This window comes from Monodon monoceros, unplaced genomic scaffold (assembly GCF_005190385.1).
Source record: "Monodon monoceros isolate NGI ecotype Baffin Bay Population unplaced genomic scaffold, NGI_Narwhal_1 Super_Scaffold_1, whole genome shotgun sequence".
Taxonomy (NCBI): Eukaryota; Metazoa; Chordata; class Mammalia; order Artiodactyla; family Monodontidae; genus Monodon; species Monodon monoceros.
In genome coordinates this window covers 44,280,923-44,303,660 of record NW_021703765.1, presented here as the reverse complement: position 1 = coordinate 44,303,660, position 22,738 = coordinate 44,280,923, and the positions used below count along the sequence as shown (strand labels likewise).

At 36.6% G+C, this 22,738-nt stretch overlaps 1 protein-coding gene across 2 annotated transcripts in view; it reads right to left on the bottom strand.

Annotated features, from left to right (window-relative positions):
• Positions 1–22,738, bottom strand: part of CDH2 (cadherin 2) — a 214,749-nt gene that overhangs the window by 64,604 nt on the left and 127,407 nt on the right. The window contains exon 1 of one of the 2 annotated variants that reach the window (XM_029219321.1): positions 15,350–15,679. The exons of the other annotated variant lie outside the window; for it this stretch is intronic. Within the exon in view, the coding sequence (XP_029075154.1) occupies positions 15,350–15,428 (79 nt within the window). The 5' untranslated portion in view covers positions 15,429–15,679. Of the gene's footprint in view, positions 1–15,349; positions 15,680–22,738 lie in introns of those variants that run through there. 2 annotated transcript variants of the gene reach the window in all.

The window sequence follows — 22,738 nt, the reverse complement described above, 5'->3', positions numbered from 1 at the left end:
ACTTCCTTTAGGGGAACTAGCTATATTATTAGATATTTAAAAGGGGTAGATAGTTGTCAATATCCTGTCTCTCCCAAACATGAGTTCCAGTGAATTGCCCCAACGTGGTATTAGCTGGAGCTGGATAATATAACTGAATCAATAACTTTACATAAACACCCTATGTATGGAGATACTGAATGTAGTTTCATGAAAGTCGTAATATTTTACCAGACATGTAATAAAGCTGAAATTCTGTTATTTTAAAAACAATCGAACTCAACTTGAAATATTTTTTTTCTGACGATCTTCTTTACATTAAGACATTAATTTTGCTTAAGTGCTCAAATAACTTAGAGTAGAAGCTGCAGAATTTCAAAACATAGGAGAAAAGGAAATAAACTGCCTTAGACAACTGAAAAAGCAAACTTGATCCACTGGATCATTCAAATTTAAAACAACTCTACACACAATTAAATGTTTGTGCCTAAAAACATCATCATATTAAACAAGAAATTTATTATTAGAGCCATTGCATAGTTTACATATAATATGTAGTTACTGTGTTCTAGCCTACATAAAACTTTGTTAACATGATTAATATGAAATTAAACACCAGTGAAATAATTATTTTAAAGTACTTTTGACTCTTAAAGCAATACCTCAAATTAATGTTGACCATAAAACCATAATATCCTTATAAAATATTAATGGCAAACCACGGATCTTATATAGTAAATATTTGGCAGTTAATAGCACTACATAAACCACAGAAATGAAAATGTGCAAATACACACATACAGTTTATAATTTTTGCCTGAGTAAAACATCACCCATATTTAGAAACAATTATAAGAGAACACTGTAAAATAGTTTTGTGCCTAAATATATCTTTGACTTTTTTATTGTATTTTTTCCCCCACATTAATTGCTATTTCTGAAGGCATATTGGGAAAACAGAAATAGTTTCACAGTGTTAACAGACGTTCTCCTTCTATGGGGACAGGGCAATATTTATTAAGGAGTTAGCTAGCTATCTATTAGTGAAGAAGTGATAGGGAGGAAGGTGGAGAAGAACTGTCTCAACATTAAGGATTTCATGGTGTTTTTACTTACAGATTCCAATGGAGAAAGGTTACCAAGTACAGGTTTGTTCATAAATCTGCTTAGATATTCTTTGCTTACTCTAGGCCCTTTCTGAGTTTCAATTTGAGGAACAATCTTTCCTAGAACCATTTAGGGTCCCCACCAATCCTTTTCACACATGCACAGTAGGATACACTAGAGACAGTTTGGAAATTTCCATATGGACCTTGGTGGAAAAAGTCATTACATTTTCTTTATAGCATGTAATTATGATAAGAAAAATGAAATACAGAGTTTTGGGAAACATACTGACTATTAAATACACATAAAACTTCCGTACAAAAAAATTTTTAAAAATCTTTAATAAGAAATTTGAGCTTATTTGCATGAAATGCCTTTTTAATAACAAGTCTTGTGACAGAGACATCAAATCCTTGATAATTACCACCAAGGCAAACTTTATTCACAAAAGTTGATGGTAGCAAATGGGTAGCACAGAGTTCATCACTTTTTCTCCAATTGACAGAAAGTTTTCTCGTCATGAACCATGAGGGATATACTGATTAAATTTCCTGGTCCTTCTTTTTCTTAATTGACAAATACAATGTTGAAATTCCTTGTGGAAATGCAAAAGTTTTCATATTTTTTCATCCTAAGTATTTTAAAATAATGATAAAACTTGACTTCAAGCATATATAGGTATTGCTCTAACAGTCAATAATTCTTCCTTAGGATTTAAAATGTAACACCAACTAAATATCACAAATGAATCATTTTTATCCTTTTTCCAAAGTTGAACTTTGCTTCAAATCCATAAGCTTGGTGAGTATGTGTAATATTATTTACATGGCCTTTGCGATTTTCAATTAAGTTCATTCAGGTGCTCCAAAATGTCAGTTAAATAGGTTATTTTTTTCAAGCAAATAACTCTCCTTCAACAAATCTGCAGTGAACAACATTCAAACACACTCACAATCCATTTTTCTATTAGCTGATAAACTCTTGCAAAAAAAGTGTCCTTTGGACAGCTTGGGCACTTTGGTATATATCAGCAAATACGGTTTTCTAATCCCTGATCTTTGCAGAAAGCTGTTGCCATTTATTTTCATAATATCAGTTTATGTGGTTTTAAGATTTATGAGCAAACCTTTATATACAAGAGTTTCTAGGTGAGTAAAACTAACAGAATCATGGGGCTCTCAGATTAAATTCCTGATGTTTATATCTTCATACCGTTTATAGCCATTATACCTTCACGCCATTATGGCCAAAGCATCAGCCTTATGTAATATTTGCTTAAAATCTTGCTTTAAAGTGTTCACTTGGGTCTTTGAATGTATGATTTACAAAAGTTTGTCTTCCTTTTTTTTTCAAAATGAATAATGCTCTTTAAGGATTCTAACGACTGCTATTAACCAACATATTTATTAATTCCTTAAAGTCATCAACATGCAATGATCACTCTTTTGATCTAATAATCTTTTTGATTAGTGCTGTCACTATGATGTGTGACATGCCAACAGTACCTCTCCTGAGTGTATTATTCAAAAGTGGCTCCTTTTCGATTTCTTCTACTTCCTTGGTTTCCAGTATACCACTGATGATACATATATAGACTGGTAAACTAAGAAATTCTGCCTTTGTGTGAGGCATTTTGGCCTAAGGCATTAAGTGTAAAATCCCATAAATGGCTTTTAGAACTTGATCATGTAGTGCTATACTCAATCTCATAAAGGAATTTCCTTACTTTCTGCTTAAGAGAATCCCAAATTTCTTCTGCCTAAATTGGTTGTTTTGGGGTACAGTGACCACACAATTAGTTCTGCATGTAGCTTCACTGGCTCACTTTTGCATCAAATAAAACCTTTAGACCAAGTGTGAGAATAATTATAAGGACTCATGAATTCCAATTTGAGGGAAAACATTTGAAGGGGTTTTTGTAACTGAAGTCTTTTCATTTTCCACTGGGTTGGGAAAGTAAACATACTTTAAAATGAAATCTAAAGACAAAAGAGACTGCAGGCATGTATAGCTTCAGAAAATCTATGTGTAAATAATATATAATATACGTATAATATATAAATAGTAAAGTATAAGTAATATTATCCTATAATATACTAATGAATATTATAAATATTACAACTATAAAATAAATATATTTCAGGTCTTCTGCATTGTTAAAACATTTAAATATAAGGCATATGAAAAGCTTGGAAAATTAAACGTACTGTAATCTAAATTGGAATACTGAATATTAATTTTCACTTAATTTAATAATTGAAAGTCTTACAAATGTACAAAATATAATCATTATTTACAGTTCTGGATAATCAAAAAATATTTTGAAAGCAATCCATTTCTGCAACTTACAGTCCTGTTTAGTAATTTAGTAAATTTTATGTCCAGGAAAACCAATCAATTTAATTCTAAGGAATTTGTTTCCAAAAACCTATATAAATTTAACATTTTAATTTTAAAAAACACACAAAAATTAACTATTGGTTTCCATCGAGAAAAGATTTTGACTGTTAACTTTAAAATCCAACAGGAATAAAGGAAAAAAAGCAAAAGAAGAAAGTGGAAAAAAGAAAAAGAAGGAGGGAAGAAGAAATAAACAACTGAGAAATCTAACCAAGTTAATAATTCTCTGGTACCTGGCAAAAACATAAAATTTATATATTCCTTCTCTTTTAGAATTTAATGGAGAAAAGTATGAGCAAAAGATGCAAGCAAATTAAATTGAAAGAATAATAAAAGTAACATTTGCATAAAATTTTCACTTAGGATAAATACACTGATATAAAAACAATGATCAGGTGACTGGGGGGCTTCAGTGGGAAAGGGGACATTTTGGTGCTCACTCCATGTGCGGCGAGTACTTGGTCAATGAAAAGATCTGGGGAGATGCGATGTGGAGACTTGGGTCTATGCAAGTCTTAGCAAAAGAGAAAAATAATAAAAATAATAAAAACTTTCAGGAAGTTTTTACAGAAAGCCATGAAAGAGCATTCAAATGTAATTTTCACTATTGTGAGTTAATTTACTGACCTATTTTATAATAAAAATGCCTTCACATTTTTAACACTATAAAAAAGTTCAACCATGAGTATCTACAGCACACTTATATCCCATTCTTGGCAATCTGGTTGGGAAACACTGATCTATTTTGCCATACTGCTGAAATATTAATGCTTCAGTTGGCATTGCGAATGATGACCAATAATTTCAGTTTTTCTCCTCTTTCTAAACATTCATAAAGATGACACTTCTCATCTCCTTGGCCTTCAGCATGACCATGTGGCTTACTTTGGCCAATAAAATCTGGGGATTGAAGTCACACATATCGCTTCCCAGCAGCAACATTTAAAAGTTGATACCCTCTACAGCCAGACAAAACTATAATTCAAAAACATACACGTACCCCTATGTCCACAGCAGCACTATTCACAATAACCAAGACACGGAAACAACCTAAATGTCCATTGAGAGAGTAATGGATAAAGAAGATGTGGTACATATATGCAATGGGATATCACTCAGCCATAAAAAAAGAATGAAATAATGCCATTTGAAGCAGCATGGATGCAACTAGAGGTTATCACACTAAGTGAAGTAAGTCAAAAAGAGAAAGACAAATACCTTACGGTATCACTTACATGTGGAATCTAAAATATGACACAAATGAACTTCTTTACAAAACTCGCAGACATAGAGAACAGACTTGTGATTGCCAGGGGCAGCAGGGTGGGGGGTGTTGGGAAGGGATGGACTGAGAGTCTGGGGTTAGTATATGCATAGAGAATAGATGGACAACAAGGTCCTACTGTATAGCACAGGGAACTATATTGAATGTTCTGGGATAAACCATAAAAAAGAATATATATATATATATATATATATATAGAGAGAGAGAGAGAGAGAGAGAGAGAGAGCGCCACCTGAGTCACTTTGCTGAACAGCAGAAATTAAAAAAAAAAAAAAAAAAGTTGATGCCCTCTTTCCCTGCAGTGGCAATTATGAAAGGACATGTTAAACGCAGATAATAACAGGATCGAACCCCCAGGGGTGAGTGAGCCCAGCCATGGAGCACTGCCCTGGAGAGTCTCCTGCTTCCACGGAGGACTTCTTCACAGGAAGGGGAAATTGACATTTTTTTATGTTAAGCACAGAAGAATGGGGGTAATTGTTACTGCAGCATATCCTAGCCTATCATGATAAGGTCTTAACTTGAGTGACCTAAATCCCTCTCACTGCAGCAGAATTAGGATGAAGTGTCTATGAAATGAAATAAATCAGAACCAAACTTATTGTAGATCAGATTAATACAACTAAAATATTTCTTATTACTAAAAGCGTTGGTATTTCCCCACCAAAAGCAAGAGGTTTTATTACAATGTTCTCTAAAATGTTATAAAATCTAGAGAAGCTGTTATTTCATTTTCTTTCCAGGGCAAGTCATGTAGTATTTAACTAACATCTATATACAAGTTGCCACAAAAAAAAGAAAGGAATAAAGAGCTATGATATTCTTCGTGAAATTGAAAAAAATCAAAACAAGCAGTAGGGATGATGATTATGACATTCAAAATATGAAATTTAGATTTTCAATTGTCCAATAATGCTATGCATACAATTTCATATATTAAACCTTTGGAAAAGCAGTAAGGTTATTACATTCTCCCTTATATGCAATTCTAGTAACTCAAAAAATTTAAACTGTTCTTCTGTTCTTCACTTCATTGATATTCTTCCTCCAGGCATCTCTGTTTCATGAAATTCAATGAAAACCCTTTCTTTTGACAGAATCCAGCTAAAAATATATTAAATGATCAGTGTTCAGGCAGAATTACTTTTTTTTTTTTTTTTTTTGCAGAATGTGCCCATTAACAAATTACATTGAAATATCACTACCTCTAATTAAATTACTCTGACAGAACACAGGTTGTGTGGAAGCTCTTTTTCCCAAATGTATGATTATTAGTCTCTGAAATTTGATGCAATTTAGTTAGCTTTATGTTTCAGGCTACTTATGTCAACAAAGAAGGATCCTAATTCCTAAGTTTTGTGACAGGTTTTTGTTAATTTTTAAAGAAAACAGAGTTCTCCGAATAAACTTTGCTGAAAAAAGAAATTCTTGCTAATTGGAGTTTTCAAGTATACCACTAGAAAGGAAAAAACAAAACTAGACTAATCTTGTGTTTAAATCAGTTTCAACAATGTGGCTTAAAAATGTGCCACAGAGACCAGAAAGAGGGAATGTCTCCCCAGAATGCCCAACTTACTAAGTAAGACATGGGTATACCAAGGAACAAAAGGATGTTGTACATTTTATAAAATTTGAATAAAAGAAAGAGGTACATAGAACATAATGTTCATTAAGCAACTCAGTCCTACAGTATGACATGATATCACATGAACGGAAATTAAAGTCCATTGAACTATTAAACTATTAAATCCCAAATTATTTGCTGATAGTAAAGTTACAAAACAGAAAGGATAAGATTTTTATCCTAAACACTTAAAACAATTTAAGAAATATTTATTCCTTTACTCGATTTTAGAGAAAAATATCCTTGTCATATATGAAGAAATGACAATGTACTGATATATAAAACAGCTCTTGAAAATCTGCCATAACACACAACTCATAATTTAAAAGCTGAATTCCCAATTATTACTGCCAAATTCCCCCCAAAGAAATACTGGCTCACTAGCTACTGGAAAGAACTTTGCAAAGAGCAAAGTTGGACTTTCTACAGAAAACAAACTAAAAATTTAACAAAAGCAACACCAAAACCCACAATATTACATGCGTTATTTCTAAAGGCTGTCTACGTTTTTCTGAACATGAGCAACATGATGAGTATTAAGTATTTAATATATGTCGGATTCCATAAAAATGTCATCAATGTTACTATGTCTTTCACAGAGCCAATGAAGTTGCTCAAAGTAATTATATGAGGTCCCTAAGTCGCCAATGAAATTTAAGTAGTAAAAGCAATGAACAAATTCTAATGTAAATTCAATTAATGGGTTGTTAGTGGGTAAACATCACTGTATAACCTGGGGAAAAACATGGCCTCCATTTTTTTATTGTCTCAGTAGACCGGTTTCCAACTTTCTGAAGAATTATTGTATAAACCCTAGAAAGCTGCGCTAGTAGCATGAAAGTATTCTTCCAACAGCCTAACCAGGCAGTATTTCTTAGTACTTACTCTGATCTACTGCAGAGAGTCACAAGAAAAACAAGGGTAAGTAATCTATGACATATAATTAAAAAAATGGGCTATGATTTTAATGCATCAATATAATAGTAGTAAAGGGCTATTTCAAGATTATTTGGTTTTACGCAAATGCATAAATATTTGAGTAATACTCTTTTAAATGTCAACTACTTATTTATATTTAGAAATTATATTTTATGCTTATTAAATTTTTATTATAATGCCCAAAATTGCAGTCATTCCAAAATGCTGTCATTGGTTTAAAAGAACCAACCAACCAAACAAACAAGTGAAACAAAAAATCCTCTTCAAAAGTGTTCCCCTCCCTTCTATCACAGCCTGAAATGAACATCTACCTCTGTGAACACACCAACTCAGCAATCCAAATTGCTGGGCAAAAATCTGCTGCTTCAACTGACAATAATAAGCCTTCTACTCATTAATGGGTTGACATTCCCTCTTGGAGAAATGATTACACTTCTATTTCACCATTCTCCTTAATTATATCAAAGTGCATGGGATGAATGGTCACACACTGTAATATTATGGCCAGCTCATGTATGCTCCACACTGTGATTTATCTGAAAACATCTTAGGTGCATGAGTGTTCTGTCCAGGGACATTATTCTGACCCCCGCTTTTCCGAATGACACTATAGCACTTAGTCCAGCTCTAAGGTAAACTTATGAAGGGTCAGGGTATCTCTAAGTTTTACAGAGACAAAGATTTTGCATGTTTGATTTACCCCATGAATACACAGGCATGTATTAAAGGATTTTCACTACATTAACTAAGAGGATGTCAAGGCAAGTATCCTGTGTACACACTATTTACTCCCAACTTAACCAATTCTCAGTCTGCATGTGTTAGCTACAATAAACTGAGTTAGGCTAAAACAATATCCTTATCCCATCCTGATAAGTAGATGCATTAAGCAGACCAGTTGGAATTACATCTTTTTGCCTAAAAGCCCCAGCAATACTAATGTTTTAGGATAATATACTAAAAGCCCTATTTTAAAAAAAGTAACTTAGACATTTGACTTCCAGAGTCATTAAAATGAATTAAAACAACAGACGTAAATAATTGAGACAAAGACAGAAAAACATACACCTAAACAGGGATGATGAAAGATCTATTAAATGTGAATTTTTCATCTTAAAAAATCCCATTAAAAAAAAAAGAGGGTTATAAAAACCAAGAACAAATAGAAATGCAAGGTATGAAGGAGACTTCTGGATAGCGTGGCATGGCACAGGCGGGTCATGTTTTCGATGGACCACCTTGCTCCAAACAGGCAGCAATGATGAAGTATAAAGAGTTTTTAAAAAGAGAGAGACAAAACCTAGCCACACTCTAAAACAAAATAAACATCTCTGTGGACCAGAAATGAACTTAATGTAAATTGCCACCTGGATAGGAAGCAGGCAGGGACAACTGGAAGTTCAGCTTCTGTTGGGTTAAGGGGCTTGAAGGTCAGAAGACGTAGGGCACAGCATCTAGGTTGCCATTTGACGCCAGGAAATGGGGCTGGGACTGGGCTCAGAGTGGTTTTGTGCAAGGGCAGAATGAGAGATGAACACAAAAATTCCACAATCCCAAATCATCATACATCAAACAATCTAATACTAAGGACAGTCAACGAAATCAACAATCAGAATCTAACACACTTCAAAAGAATTTCATTTCATGGAACATTCCTCTGGTTCGCTCTAACCCACTGGCTACTTCTTCTGCAATTCTGTAAGATGCCTCAAGCTTCAGCCCGGCATCTTCACTTCTTTCCATTCTCACCCTAGGTGATTTCAACCAGCCCCAAGGTTTTAAAAACCACCTACACAAAGAAGATTGTTGAGAAAGTCTATATAAACCTTGACTGTTCCCTCGAGCTCTAGACTCCTATATCCAATTGCCCACTTGCCACCTCCATTTGGACATCGAATAGGCAACTCAAACTGAACAGGTTCCAAAGCCAACTCTTGATTCACTTCTGCCCTCAACAAATGCCATGGTGAACAGTTTCACCCTTCACCCAAATGCTCTGACTACAAGACTAGGAGTTGATCTTGACTCCTGTCTTATTCCAAAAGGAATCTATTTGAAAGTTCTGTCAGCTCTGCTTTCAAAATATATCCCCAATATGGCCATTTCTCATCACCCCCACGGCACCAGCCATTATCTGGGTTGAATTACAGCTGGAGCCTCTGACTAGCCTATCACTCCCACTCTCTGCGACACCTAGAGTGGCCTTTTAAAAACATAAATTAAATCATGCTCAAAGGCTTCCTATCACACCACGTAGAACAAAACCCTTAACAAAAGCCCTTGGCCCTGCAACCTCTTCCTCCTTTCCTCTTGGAGCTCATTGGGCAGCCACAGTCACGTAGGCGGTCTGGTGATTCCTCCAACAAGCTACACTGATTCCTGCCCCAGGCCCTTTTCCGTATATTTGAAATATTACACAACGCAGGAGAGAGGAGAGGAAGGAATAAGAGAGGAAGCAAGAAAACTTGCACAACAGGCAGGCAGGAGATTGATTAATTAATTGATAATTAATCAATTAATTGATTAATCAATTGCCCAGGTAAAAGACCACTAGGTTAATTTTAGTCTTTTTAGTCTTTATAGATAAAGTCACCATTCCTAAATTTTTCCAACTTGCTTCCTTTCTTTTTTTTTCCATGTCACTGATAGCAATACATGATTAGAGTTGACTTTTTCCAATCAAACCAGAGAATGAATAAAAGGAATGCAAGACCCTCTTTTTATTTATTACCTGGGTTGACTAGGGATGAGTAATAGGAATCATAGAACACATAGGGGAGGAGCACAGCATATCGTGCATCTTAATAAGAGCTAAGCAAATAGAGAGGCAGCAAACAAAAGTGTTTTGATGTTTGCAGCCTAGTCATTGGCCTAATGAGCAAAACGTGTAGCCATGGAGGGGATGCCACAGACCACCCAGAGTCTGTGCTCTACTGTACTACATGACCTCTCAAACAATGGTGGTTTGAAAACTGGCAGGAGGAATGAACAAATTCCAACCAGCTCCTCAACAGTGAAGAATAAGGCAAACAACAACAGTCTAGTGCTGAGCTAGTGTTCATTCATGTATGCATGAATTCTCCTCAAAACTGGGGACCACTAAGAATGGGCATAAAGCAACTTGTGGGTTTCAGCATCTTAACCACCAACTATAACCTGCTTCAATGAGCAGGTGGATAGGATGACCTTTTTTTTTTATTTAACTTTTTAAAAAATTGAAGTATAGTTCATTTACAATGTTGTGTTAATTTCTGCTGTACAGCAAAAGGACTCAGTAATACATATATATATATATATATATATATACACACATTCTTTTTTATATTCCTTGGATGACTCGATATAAAGAAACAAAAGACAAAGGTGGGGATTTCACCCTCTTCCGCAGATCCAACAGTACTAGTTAATAACATCACATGAACTAATTTTGTATGTATGTGTGAATCCATCTATCTGTCTACTTAGTGCCGTACTCTGAATAAGTAGTAACTACAGAGTAGGTGGTCAACTTACAGAGTAACTCAGCATGTAGAGAGGAAGCAGTCAACTAATACCCTCAGTACTACTGTTTCCAAGTCCAGAGTTCAGAGTTCAGAATGTTTGTGATATGTCTCATTTAAATATCACCTACAATGATATAAATACTTTCATGTACTTATTTTTTCCTATTCTTTCTTTAGTTGCCCATCTTCATACATAGGGAAACAGAAGGCCACAGAGTGTAAGTTCCCTCATCACACTGAGAATGTGGCCACTGCTGCCCGAAATTCTTTGGGGGCATCCTAAGTAGCACCCATTACCTCTCAGGACGAAGGTTGATTTCCATTTCTCCCCGAACAGCCCACTCTCAATGAAAATTAACCAAATGATTCCTTGTCTGCCATTTAAGATGAAAACTGAAATGAAGATAACAAGATCCCTAATCTCTAGGAGTTTAAAATTAGGAGGAAAGGGCTCCAATAACTAACAGTAAAGTAGAACAATATGTAACAAGATGGGCTAAACCAAAGCTTTTGACAATTACAACCGAAGGGAGAAAGGGGATCACTAAAGATGTAGTGAAATGGCAGCCGACTTTTGATCTGAGCAGAGAAGGATGAACAGGACTCCGATAGGCTGCGTGGCGACAGGCAAGAGGTCGTGGCTTCAACATGATCGAGGCATGGCAGTCTGGCAGTGATGGTGCCTTCACAGAGGCATCAGTGTTTATGGAAAGAGTGGTGTCTGGATCAGCTCAGCTGCTCCTCGCTCAATGCCTTTGTTAAGGATGAGTATCTGTAAAGGATCTTTTTCTAGGGCAAATTTGTTTGGCAAGGAGTTTTGGGGACATATTATCTTTGTGGGGGAGCGAGTTTTATGGGCTAAAGGCTTTACTGAGAGAAGCAGTCTCCAGGTAGACTGAAATCCATTCAGCTAAAAGAAGAAATGTCAACAGAGGTACAAACGAACAATCTAATCACTGATGCACACGAAATTGGTTCATAGAATTCAGGGGCAGTGCGTGTGTACACCATGCCTAAGTGACAGTAGGATTCAGCGTTAAAATTTAAATGCCATTCTAGTTTTTAAAAAAGGCTTAGCATTTCCCCTTTTCCGGAGCCCATGGGTGACCTCTTAATATGAGGAAGGCCATGAGTGGCATTTTTTAAACATGGGAATTATTCAAAAATACACAATATGCAAGATGTGATTATAAAGAAATAGGATTGATTCTGCAAATCACACAGAAAAATCAGACTCATTATATAACAAGCACGCCTTGAATAAATTATAGTCCAAACAACAGGGGCACTAAATATGCACTTTAATTTGGAGTACAGTACAGAGGTAACTTCAGCTTCTAATCAGACGAATTATTCATAAAGCTAAAAGATACTAAAAAAAAACCAAACCAAAACACTGCTTGTATAATAAAGGCCAACTCTAATCTCATGTATTTTATAAGTAATCTCCATTAAAACACTACCGTTTTATACTCAATTGAACCATACCCTCAACTAGTAGTGTACTTTTCTCTGAATAAGAAGGAACTGCATTGATGATGAGATTTTTTTTCTTATCATTCTGTTCTTGTTTGCAAAAAATAAAGAGAAGAGAGGACCACAAGTCAGTAAATTCAGTTTTGGTTGTGGTCCCACTGATGCCCAATAATCCTCTGAACAGCTTTGGATCTTCATTTCTTATGGGAAAGTCTCACTGGAAGACTGCTAATATCTTTTACAGCACTAAAAATACACATATTCTAAAATTCAATATCATAACAAATCCCTGAGTGAATATTACCGCTGAACGTGATACTCGTTTTTTGTTTTTTTGGTTGTTTTGTTTTAATTGTTGTTGAGTAAGTTTTAAGTAAAAGACAATGGCTTCTCCGAGACAAAAAGCAAAGGACTACTCCTACAGGAATAAAATCATTTTAAATGTATTGTTCTCTAGTTATTAAAAGCTATCAAATCCCAGGGCAAAGTTAAAATCTAAGTATCACATTCCATGTAACAATGGATGAAAGGGCAGCAACAGCTAGAGTGATCGAGAAATCATGACAATGATTCAATGGTCACTCTTCCTTTCAAGAGGTTAACAAATTACATGGGCATTAATGAATTGTACTTTATAATCTGGTTGCTTTCCTTTTGCTAGAATTTGTATGTCATCAAGAAAAGTAAAAGAAGCCTAAGTTATTCTGTTTGAAACACAACTCTTCCTCTGATAGACCAATCACCTTCTTTGCATGAACAGATTTCAGTCATTTCTGTACTAGGGTGTCACAATGAGTATAAATCTTTGAAAGCAAAAGATACGACCAGTATTTCAAGTTCCAAATTCTACTCCTCACTCCCTTTAAAAATAATGAATGTCGGGCTTCCCTGGTGGCGCAGTGGTTGAGTCCGCCTGCCGATGCAGGGGACGCGGGTTCGTGCCCCGGTCCGGGAAGATCCCACATGCCGTGGAGCGGCTGGGCCCGTGAGCCATGGCCGCTGAGCCTGTGCGTCCGGAGCCTGCGCTCCGCAGCAGGAGAGGCCACAGCAGTGAGAGGCCTGTGTACCGCAAAAAGAAGAAAAATAATAATAATGAATGTCAATGAGAAGAGGTAAAGCCTGAACTTCTTTAGAAGACATTTCTTTAGAACAGTTCTTTAGAAATATTTCTCTGGAAATAAAAACTCTGGAAGATAAAAATATGCATTCGAGACAACTAAAGATGCGATCCATGATTTCTCCTAAGTTTGCAATTTTGAGAGCATAAATGCTCCTCAGGAAAGATAAATTGAGGACCTACAAAGTTCCTTGGGAGATTATACAGCAAGAAAACCAATGTGACTATTTCAAGATGAAGTAAAATAGGTACTCCTTTAGCTTTTACAAGACGTATTTTCTTTTAAAAGTTTCCGATAAAATAAACTCAGTGTTTGTTATAAAGGAGACATTCTTTATTCAGTTCTTATCATAATGGCCATATAAAAACATTCTGCTGCAAGTTTTGGTTTCTAATGAGTAGCATTCTTTTTTTTTCAGGTTCAAAGTCAATTTCTTTAAACCGCCTGTTTTATATGCATATACCACCTTTTGATAATTCTTTCATGGATTACAGTTTAGCCTTTAAAACAAGCAACTTTGTTGAATATCTTATTATTTTTCTAGGCAGTTTCAAATCCCTTGATGTCTGGCAAATTTTTACAAAATTAATGAGGTTAACCTTCATTTCTCAGACTTGCAGAGTTACTTTAGGTTAACAGAGATCTCTTATTTAAAGATGACTCATAGCCAAGGACTTTTAAATTTGACTTTATTTTCAGGACGGTCTACTAAACTCAAAGTAGATCTTAAGTAAGAGAAGTATGCAACACATTCTTTTTTTTTTTTTTTTTGACACATTCTTAATCTTAAACACATTTAGGCAACTAAATACAGGTTAATCCCTCTTCAAATAAATTAGATTTGTAAAAATCTAGACATCTGAACTAAAATGTAAAGGGACATTAATAATGTTTTTCTATTTATAAGATTCCTTTTCATAGCTGCCTAATATTCTATTTTCTTACTCCTTTTCCCATGTCTGAACGTGTCCGTCCTCCTGTAAGGAAGGAGCTGAAATCTAAACGTAAACATGGCAAGTGTTCTACCATCAAGGAAGCCACAGTCTCATCTAAATATTTCTCTAGCAAATTATGTGATTTAAGATGAAGATCTACATAGTGGGGATTAGGGAAATTAGGCCACGAAATCAAAAAGCTGAAAGTGACATTTAAAAACATGTTTAAATAGAGTATCGCAAAAGGGATAAAGTTTGCCACAAAAACATGTGGCTTGTAAACCTTTCATTTATTTGCAGTTTGCAGGAAAATGTCTACTACATACAGAAAGGGACGAACAGAGTCTGTTGCCAAGTATCAGCAGCTGGATTAGAAGATGTGCAATTCTCTATACTTACAGCACTAAGGAAGGCAAAGGAGAAATACGGCTTTTAAGCATTCCCTCCTTAAACCACCACCCCTGCCCCAGAGAATACATGTGCACAGGTTTTTTGTGATTATGGTTTTTTTTTTTTTTTTTTTGGCTGCGTTGGGCCTTCGTTGCTGCTCTTAGGTTTTCTTTAGTTGCAGCGAGCGGGGGCTACTCTTCGTTGCGGTGCACGGGCTTCTCATTGTGGTGGCTTCTCTTGTTGCAGAGCACGGGCTCTAGGTGCATGGGCTTCAGCAGTTGTGGCTCACGGGCTCAGCAGTTGTGGCTCATGGGCTTAGCTGCTCCCCGGCATATGGGATCTTCCTGGACCAGGGCTCGAACCCGTGTCCTGTGCATTGGCAAGTGGATTCGTACCCACTGCACCACCAAGGAAGTCCCTGTGATTATGTTTTAATTTGATTTTTAGAATCACAGAAATTCATAGCATCACTGACTTCTTTTTTTAAAAATATAAAATATGCTTTGTATATAAGTCTTCTCATTTTATGCTACTTTGTTTTCTGGTTCAACCAAATCACTGTTCGTGAGAATGAATAAGGCAATTTCTGTTACCTGAAAGGAAAATGTAGGATTCTGCTCGGTTCTTTAATTTCTCCATGAAGATACACACATAGCCCTTTAATAAAAACATGCCATTGAATTTCCATTTCCCATAATTCCTTCTGCTTAGTGAACAAAGTCATAATAGGTATGTCAGAATAAAAACAGGGATAAAGTTCTTTCGAGTGGGCGGAAATGCCTCTGCAGCTTTTTATAACTGGAATACTGACCGTCAGCAAAAAAGAGAGATTGGGTGGCTTAGCAGGGTCCACATTACATCTGATTCACTGATCCCTTTCAAATTCTTGCCCCCAACCTCAGTGCAACACAAAACCCTCCTGAGCTCTGCCGGTCCTTTTGTCTGTTTGCAAAACAAAATACAACAGAATAAATTCTTGGGGGTGGGGGTAGGGGTCGGGGGAAACAGCTTTGCTCTTTGGACAAATCTCCCCCTTTGGGTTCTCTTAAGATGAGTGTTCTACCTAGTTTCGTCAGCTAGTCACTCTCCATCACCTGTTACTTAGCAATTCGTTAAGTAAAAAATATCTGTAGCTCTCGTAGCTTTCTCCAAAGAAGCAAGCAACTTGGATGAGAGGTCAATAATGAACGTGCTTTGTGTACCCAGCAGCGCTCAAAGTGCTTCAAAGATCATTCAGGCTGGTCAGGACTCGTTGGTTTTGTACCCAGAATTGGGTATGAATCCAAGATTAAATGTCAAAATGAGTGTGTCGGAGAATACTTGTTAAAATACAAAATTTCGTAATTAGAGAAATGCACTCTATGCTCTAAATGCACCTAAAAGAAAAGATGCTCAAAGTGTAAAACATGCCTACAAATAATTTCGCTAATGGGTAGACACAAGATTCTTGAGCGCTTTTTCTCTCAGATTGCTACAGACGTTAAACGTTCCAAAAAACTTTATAAGGTTTTCAGATAGGGTTCTCGCGTGAAGGCAGAACTACTTTTAACAATGGCTAGTCAGATGTTGTCTTGTTCTGAAACATCACCCTTTCAACAATTAACTTTCCAGTTCATACCATATGCTAAATAGTTGAGTATAGCATGAGAGTACTGTGGGAACCAGTGAGGAAGTCTACAGAAGTATTTTGGGACAATTGTGAACCTTGGAGGATTTGGGAAGATGATACTAGGAAGAAAAGGGAATTCTGGTAGGTAACTGGAATAACCCAGAGCAGAGGAAAGAAGACTTACAACATACCCAAGGAAAGGCAAAAGCTAACCACTGCTTGAAATATCAAGTTAATATAGGGATAGAGTGGAAGATGCACCTACAGATTTAGTATAGACAAACTGTAGAGCTCTTGTAAAAATTTGGGAGACAGATGCTGAAGATTTTTGGGCGGGGAAAGCGCAAGTAGTGTTTTGGGACAAATGACCTAACTTAAACACGCAGGCTGGGATTAGAGTGAAAAGCCAAAGACATTTTACTGAAGAGATCAGTGTTTGAGCATGAACTAGGGACCCGAGCCAGTGATGGCAACAGGAATCCCAAAGAAGAAATACAGATTCAAAGAAGTGGTGAAAAAAGAATCCATAGGAACAGAAGACTAATTAGATGGGAGGAGGAGAAACGGCTAGGAAGGAAACGTAAGGAGTCGAAAAGGATTCCAATGTTTTGAGTCTAGCTGACTGTTTAAAAAGAGGAGTGGAAATGGGTTAATTTGAGGGAGGAAATAGTTTTAGGAAAGACTCCTTTCCAGAACTGCTGATTTAAGTTAGCATTAAAAAAAATATACGGGGCTTCCCTGGTGGCGCAGTGGCTGAGAGTCCACCTGCCGATGCAGGGGACACAGGTTCGTGCCCCGGTCCGGGAAGATCCCACATGCCGCAGAGCGGAGGGGCCCGTGAGCCATGGCCGCTGAGCCTGCGCGTCCGGAGCCTGTGCCTCGCAACGGGAGAGGCCACAACAGTGAGAGAAACCCACGCATCGCAAAATAAATAAATAAATAAATAAAAATATACGAATCGTGCATCTTCTGAATGCCTGACATGGGGCTAGGTAGAAGGAATTCATAAATTACCATACAGACCTTATCAGAAGGAGCTCTTAGTTTGATTAGAGAGACAGACACACAAATCGTGCGCTCAGCCGAAGCCACAGGGATGGGGTGAAATCTTTCAGGGAGAGTCATGTCTAATCTAAAATTTTCCTGCTGAGGTGATCTTGTTTAGTTGTCTAATTGACAGAAAACACCTGATAGCCATCTCATCCGCAGACATCTCTTCAAAAAGATAAAAACTTATTGAGTCAAGCTTTTGTCTTTTTTTTCCTCCTTATAAAATCTATTCCCTTCTTTACTCCTGGACCTTTGGTAATTTGTGTTTTTTTTCCTCTGCGCCGTATTCTAACTTGCTTCTACCTTTTTCAAACATAAAACTCACAAAATTAAATTCTTAAGAGCTCCAATGCTGGTGCGAATTATTGCCAACAACACTTGAGTACCTACTGAATGTAAAATAGTTTTCAGCTTTTGTAACTCTTAGGCAGGCTTGGCAACTTCTTCCGAGCCTAAAAATCTTTGGAAGGATTAATGATCATTGAGCTATGCATGCCCCATCTCTGGTGTTGTACACAGGGTGGCAGCGGCCTCTAAGAGTCATTCTTTAAGTTCTTGGTCCCTTGCTTAATGCTCTACCAGATTTATGGCTTGGGTCTCATGTCACAAAGAACCCCTTCATTTCTCTCCTTTCCACAGTCACTAAAAGTTATCTCTGGTGAGGCCACAACCTATACTGCATGAATCCAGTTCTGACATCTGAGGATTCTGAGGCTCAGGGGAGGGCAGGAACATATGATGCCTGGGATGGCAGGTGTTTGAGGTCAGGGCACATGGGCACAGTGGTCCCCTTCACTTGGCTGCATTCTTCTAGTGTTCCTTCCAATCTGCTCTTGGATGGGGGAGACTGGCGCTGACATTTCAGTGATTCCCAGACATGACCCTAATGGTACCTGACAACTCACTCCAGCCTGAGTAGGCAGCAACTCATATTGCCATTTTACAAATGAATTCATTAAAGCTCAGGGAGATGAAGCAACCTGCCGGAGGTCCCACGACTGTCAAAGAGAACAAACTGTCATTATTCGGGACCAAATGAACTACAAATAATGGTAGGTTTCTAGCTCACATTTAGCTGATGGCTTGTTAAATGACCTATTTTCTGCTCTACCAGTGCCAAGTCAGGATTTCACAGTCTGTATCATGCGTTTTTTTGGTCAAATCGAGGTTCTTCTCACGACTGATTTGTAAGGATAATTTCCCTCCAATTCTACTAGTTGTAGGGATAAGCAATTTCCCCAAATTTAGTCTTGTGTGACTATAAAACAGATCTTGGTATTTTACAGTGAGACCGCAAACACAAAGGAAGCAAAGTTAAAGTAAGTCAACATTCATGATGCAAGGAAAGGAGAGTATTAGGCAACCAACAATGAGTCAATGTCTTTTAAACTATATTCTGATGATGACGCAGGCTTTACTATTGTCACGACTGACCAGCAATGCCCAAAATAGAAGCAAAGCCTTTTTTGACTAATTGAGCACAAATAAAAGTTGCAAATAGTTTTTATTATGATAATACCTTACGATGGTGTCACCAAAGAACGAATATCTATTTTCTTAGTTGGAGCCGGTGATGCTTATTGAACGTTGACTAAGCACTTGTGCCCAGGGCCTTGGAGTTAAGTGTCCAAGCAAGTGTGTGTCATGCTGTGGTCCTTTCCACTTGCTCTACTTTACAGCTAAGACATTGCTCTTTAGCAAAGGGAATTGTATCAGCTGTACTGTCTGATTAAGATAATAATAGGACCACTATCCTACAGCTATATAGCGCTTGAAGAGCTACAAAACTGCCTTCATATAAGCAGAGGGTAAATTATGATTTCTGCTAAGGCAGTCCTCCAAAAATGTGACGCCAATGGCAAAATAATTAACTCATTTCCCAGTAGCTAAAATTCCATGAGGAACAGAGCATGGTAATTTTCTTAGGTCAGTGCCCTGATAAACACTGCGTTCCTAAGATCTGCACTCAACACAAAAATTCTTAGTTTTACCTCCTGTTAACAGAAGTGTCAGAAACAAGGTCATCCATAGGTTGCAAAATTGATAACTGCTTGAAAGACATCAGATGCAGAAAGCAGAGGAAACAGTATAAAGGAGAAGTTAAACTGACACAGTCCAGCTGAGCTTTGAAGTGGAATTCTGCAAACCCTCACTACAGTGAATACCCTACTAAGTGCAGCAGTATTAAACACAGAACACCAAGATGGGGAACTCCAGTCCTGGCCTCCAGAGACTCACAGGATAGTGAAAGAAAAACAAAGACCAAGGATTCTAGCTCATCATTCTCATATTGAAAGATCTTTGGTCCATTGATTCAGTGATTATGCCAGACACACTACATACACGATCTCATTTAATCCTAAAAACAACTCTAAAAGGTAGATGCTATTTTAGAGATGAAAAGAAAAAGAAGAAAGAAAACAAGTTACAGGGAGATAAAATACCAGGTCCAAGGTCACACGGTGGTGGAACTAGTATTTGAACATGGCTGTGTGATTCCAAAGCCTGGTATGCTTTTTCAAAAATACCTCACTGCCTTTCAGTTTTGGGAGAGGAGTCCATAGTAAGCACAAGTGGAGAGTAAAAACATAAGCCTTGCCATGAATCAATACATTTATGAATAAAACTATCTTTCCCTTAGAAACCACACTAGATTACACATTTATAAACTAATGAAATCCTATCGTTTGATACATTCGTGAAACAATCTCTCTTAATTGGCATGTTCGTAAAAGTGGTTTCCTGCCGTGAAAATCTGTTAAAATAAGGTATCCACAGGCACCTGGGCTTCATAAATCTTTTTGACTTTTCTTAAAAAAAAAAAATCACAATTCATTTAATTTCTCACTGGAATCACACATCGAGTTTTACATGAAATAAGAAGAATGGATTTCTACTGAGTACTTCTTGCTTTAATCAAAGCCTGAATCAGACCCAAGACTCACCAGGCAAAGTGAAAAAAATGGACAGTCAGCAGGCATCTGTGTGTTTTCAACGGATAAGTGTCCATGACAACAGGAAAAAATGCCACAGTAGTGCAAGCAACACTGTTAGCAGGCTCAAAGAGATTAGGAATAGAATTAACCTAGAGATCAATCCACCTCTTTCCTTTCCTTCTTAGAGATGAATCGTTCTCAGCAGAATTAAGAAGCACTGCAGAAACAAGGACCTGCCTCCGCATCACTTTTATACCTGTTCCTGAACTGATAGACAGCTTGTGGGCTAAGTGCTGTCCATCTGGCACTTTTTAACAATCCTACACTTTACATATTTCCTTGTAATTCATAAGCAAATTATAAAGTTCCCAATAACCGTAAGAATGGATGAAATGAAAATGTATGTTTATTTTCTAAAAATGAATACACAAAGGTATACCATTTTATCAAAATGTTTCCAATTACCTTAAGTATGTAACCCTGATTTCACTTAAATACAATTTTTTCGTTCATTGGCCTTATTGAGGTATAACTGATGAATAAATCTGTAAGATATTTAAAGCATACATTGTGATGATTTGATATATGTGTACATTGTGAGGATTCCTCTCATCTAGTTAATTAACACATCTATCACCTCACATATTTTATATGTGTGTATATATATTTATATTTATTTTTTGGTGAGGACCTTTAAGTTCTATTGTTTTAGTAAAACTCAAATATACAATAGTGTTATAGTCACCATGTTACACATTAAATCCTCAGACTTTATACATCTTATAGATGAAAGCTTTTAAAAATATAATTTATTGATGAAACAAATGAATTAATACCAAGAAACGATTTTCTCTTTAAATAGTTGTTCTTAGGTTTTGTTAAACCCTTTGTAGTTACAACTGAGAAACAGCTGTATACTAGGAGGGCAATCATCATCACAAAAACAGGAACTATGAAAGCCGTAGCTGGTATTTTTGTTTGTTTTGTTTTGTTTGTTTTGCTGTACGCGGGCCTCACACTGTTGTGGCCTCTTCTGTTGCGGAGCTCCGGAATTGGAATTACTGAAATAGTGCGTTATTATTTTACTTTAAGTGTACTCTAAGTTAGGGGTTCTTTGGTAATTCCATGATTAACCTGCCTCAGATGACATCTAAGGTGATCTGTTTGACACTACAATCCACTCTTTATAAAATGGTATTATAGTTGGTGCATCTCCATTGATGGCCTGACATAACACACCCAAAGCATATACACATCTTAAACTTTGATAAATTCTGTTGTATTCTTCATGTTGAAAATAAGTAGACAAATCACCTCACTTTAACGTCATAAAATCATTCATTCATTCAACAATTACTTATTTTTCACTGAGGTATAGTTGACTTACAATGTTGTGTTAGTTTCAGGTGTACAGCAAAGTGATTCAGTTATATATATATATATATATATATATATATGCCTTTTCAGATTCTTTTCCCTTATGGGTTATTACAAAATATTGAGTGGAGTTCCCTGTGCTATAGAGTAGGTCCTCGTTGGTTATCTATATTATATAGAGTAGTGTGTATATGTTAATCCCAAACTCCTAGTTTGTCCCTCTCCCCTTTGGTAACCCTAAGTTTGTTTTCTGTGTCTGTGGGTCTACTTCTGTTTTGTATATAAGTTCATTTGGGTCATTGTTTTTTAGATTCCACATATAAGTGGTATCATATGATATGTGTCTTTCTCTGTCCGGCTTACTTTACCTAGTATGATAATTGCTAGGTCCATCCATGTTGCTGCAAATGGCATTATTTCATCCTTTTTTACTGCTGAGTAACAATTACTTATTGAACACCTACTATGTGCAAGGCACTGTTATGAGCCTTAGGAATACAGCAGTGAACAAAACATCCCCCACTCCCACCACACAAGTTTTTAAGTGAATGAAGGCCATGTTTACACGGATAAGTCATTAAAGGAAAATAAGGTTTTAAAAATACACTTTTAGCCTTATTTCTGCTTGAAGTCTACAAAAGGAAGGAATTTCATCATTTTCCACTGAAGAAGAAGAAGAAAACACAGAGTAACTAGAACTAGTGACTTCTAGCAGAAATCATGACCTGGCACAGGAGTGAAAGGAGCGACCTCCTTCCTACTGTGGAGATAAAATGTGGATATCTGAAAAACAGGTTTGATTCAGAGAAGTTCCTGGAGATTTGTGATTTTTAAGGGCACTTGAATAAGTTCTTTAGTGGCAGTGAGTTTTCATTACATTTCATTTCACTTCTAACTTTATGACTTTTCCTTATGAAATAAATATCCCACTAGCATTATTCTTATGGCCCACACCTTCGAAAAATGTCATTTTCATTTCAAGTTAACAAATAAAGATAGAAGAAATGATT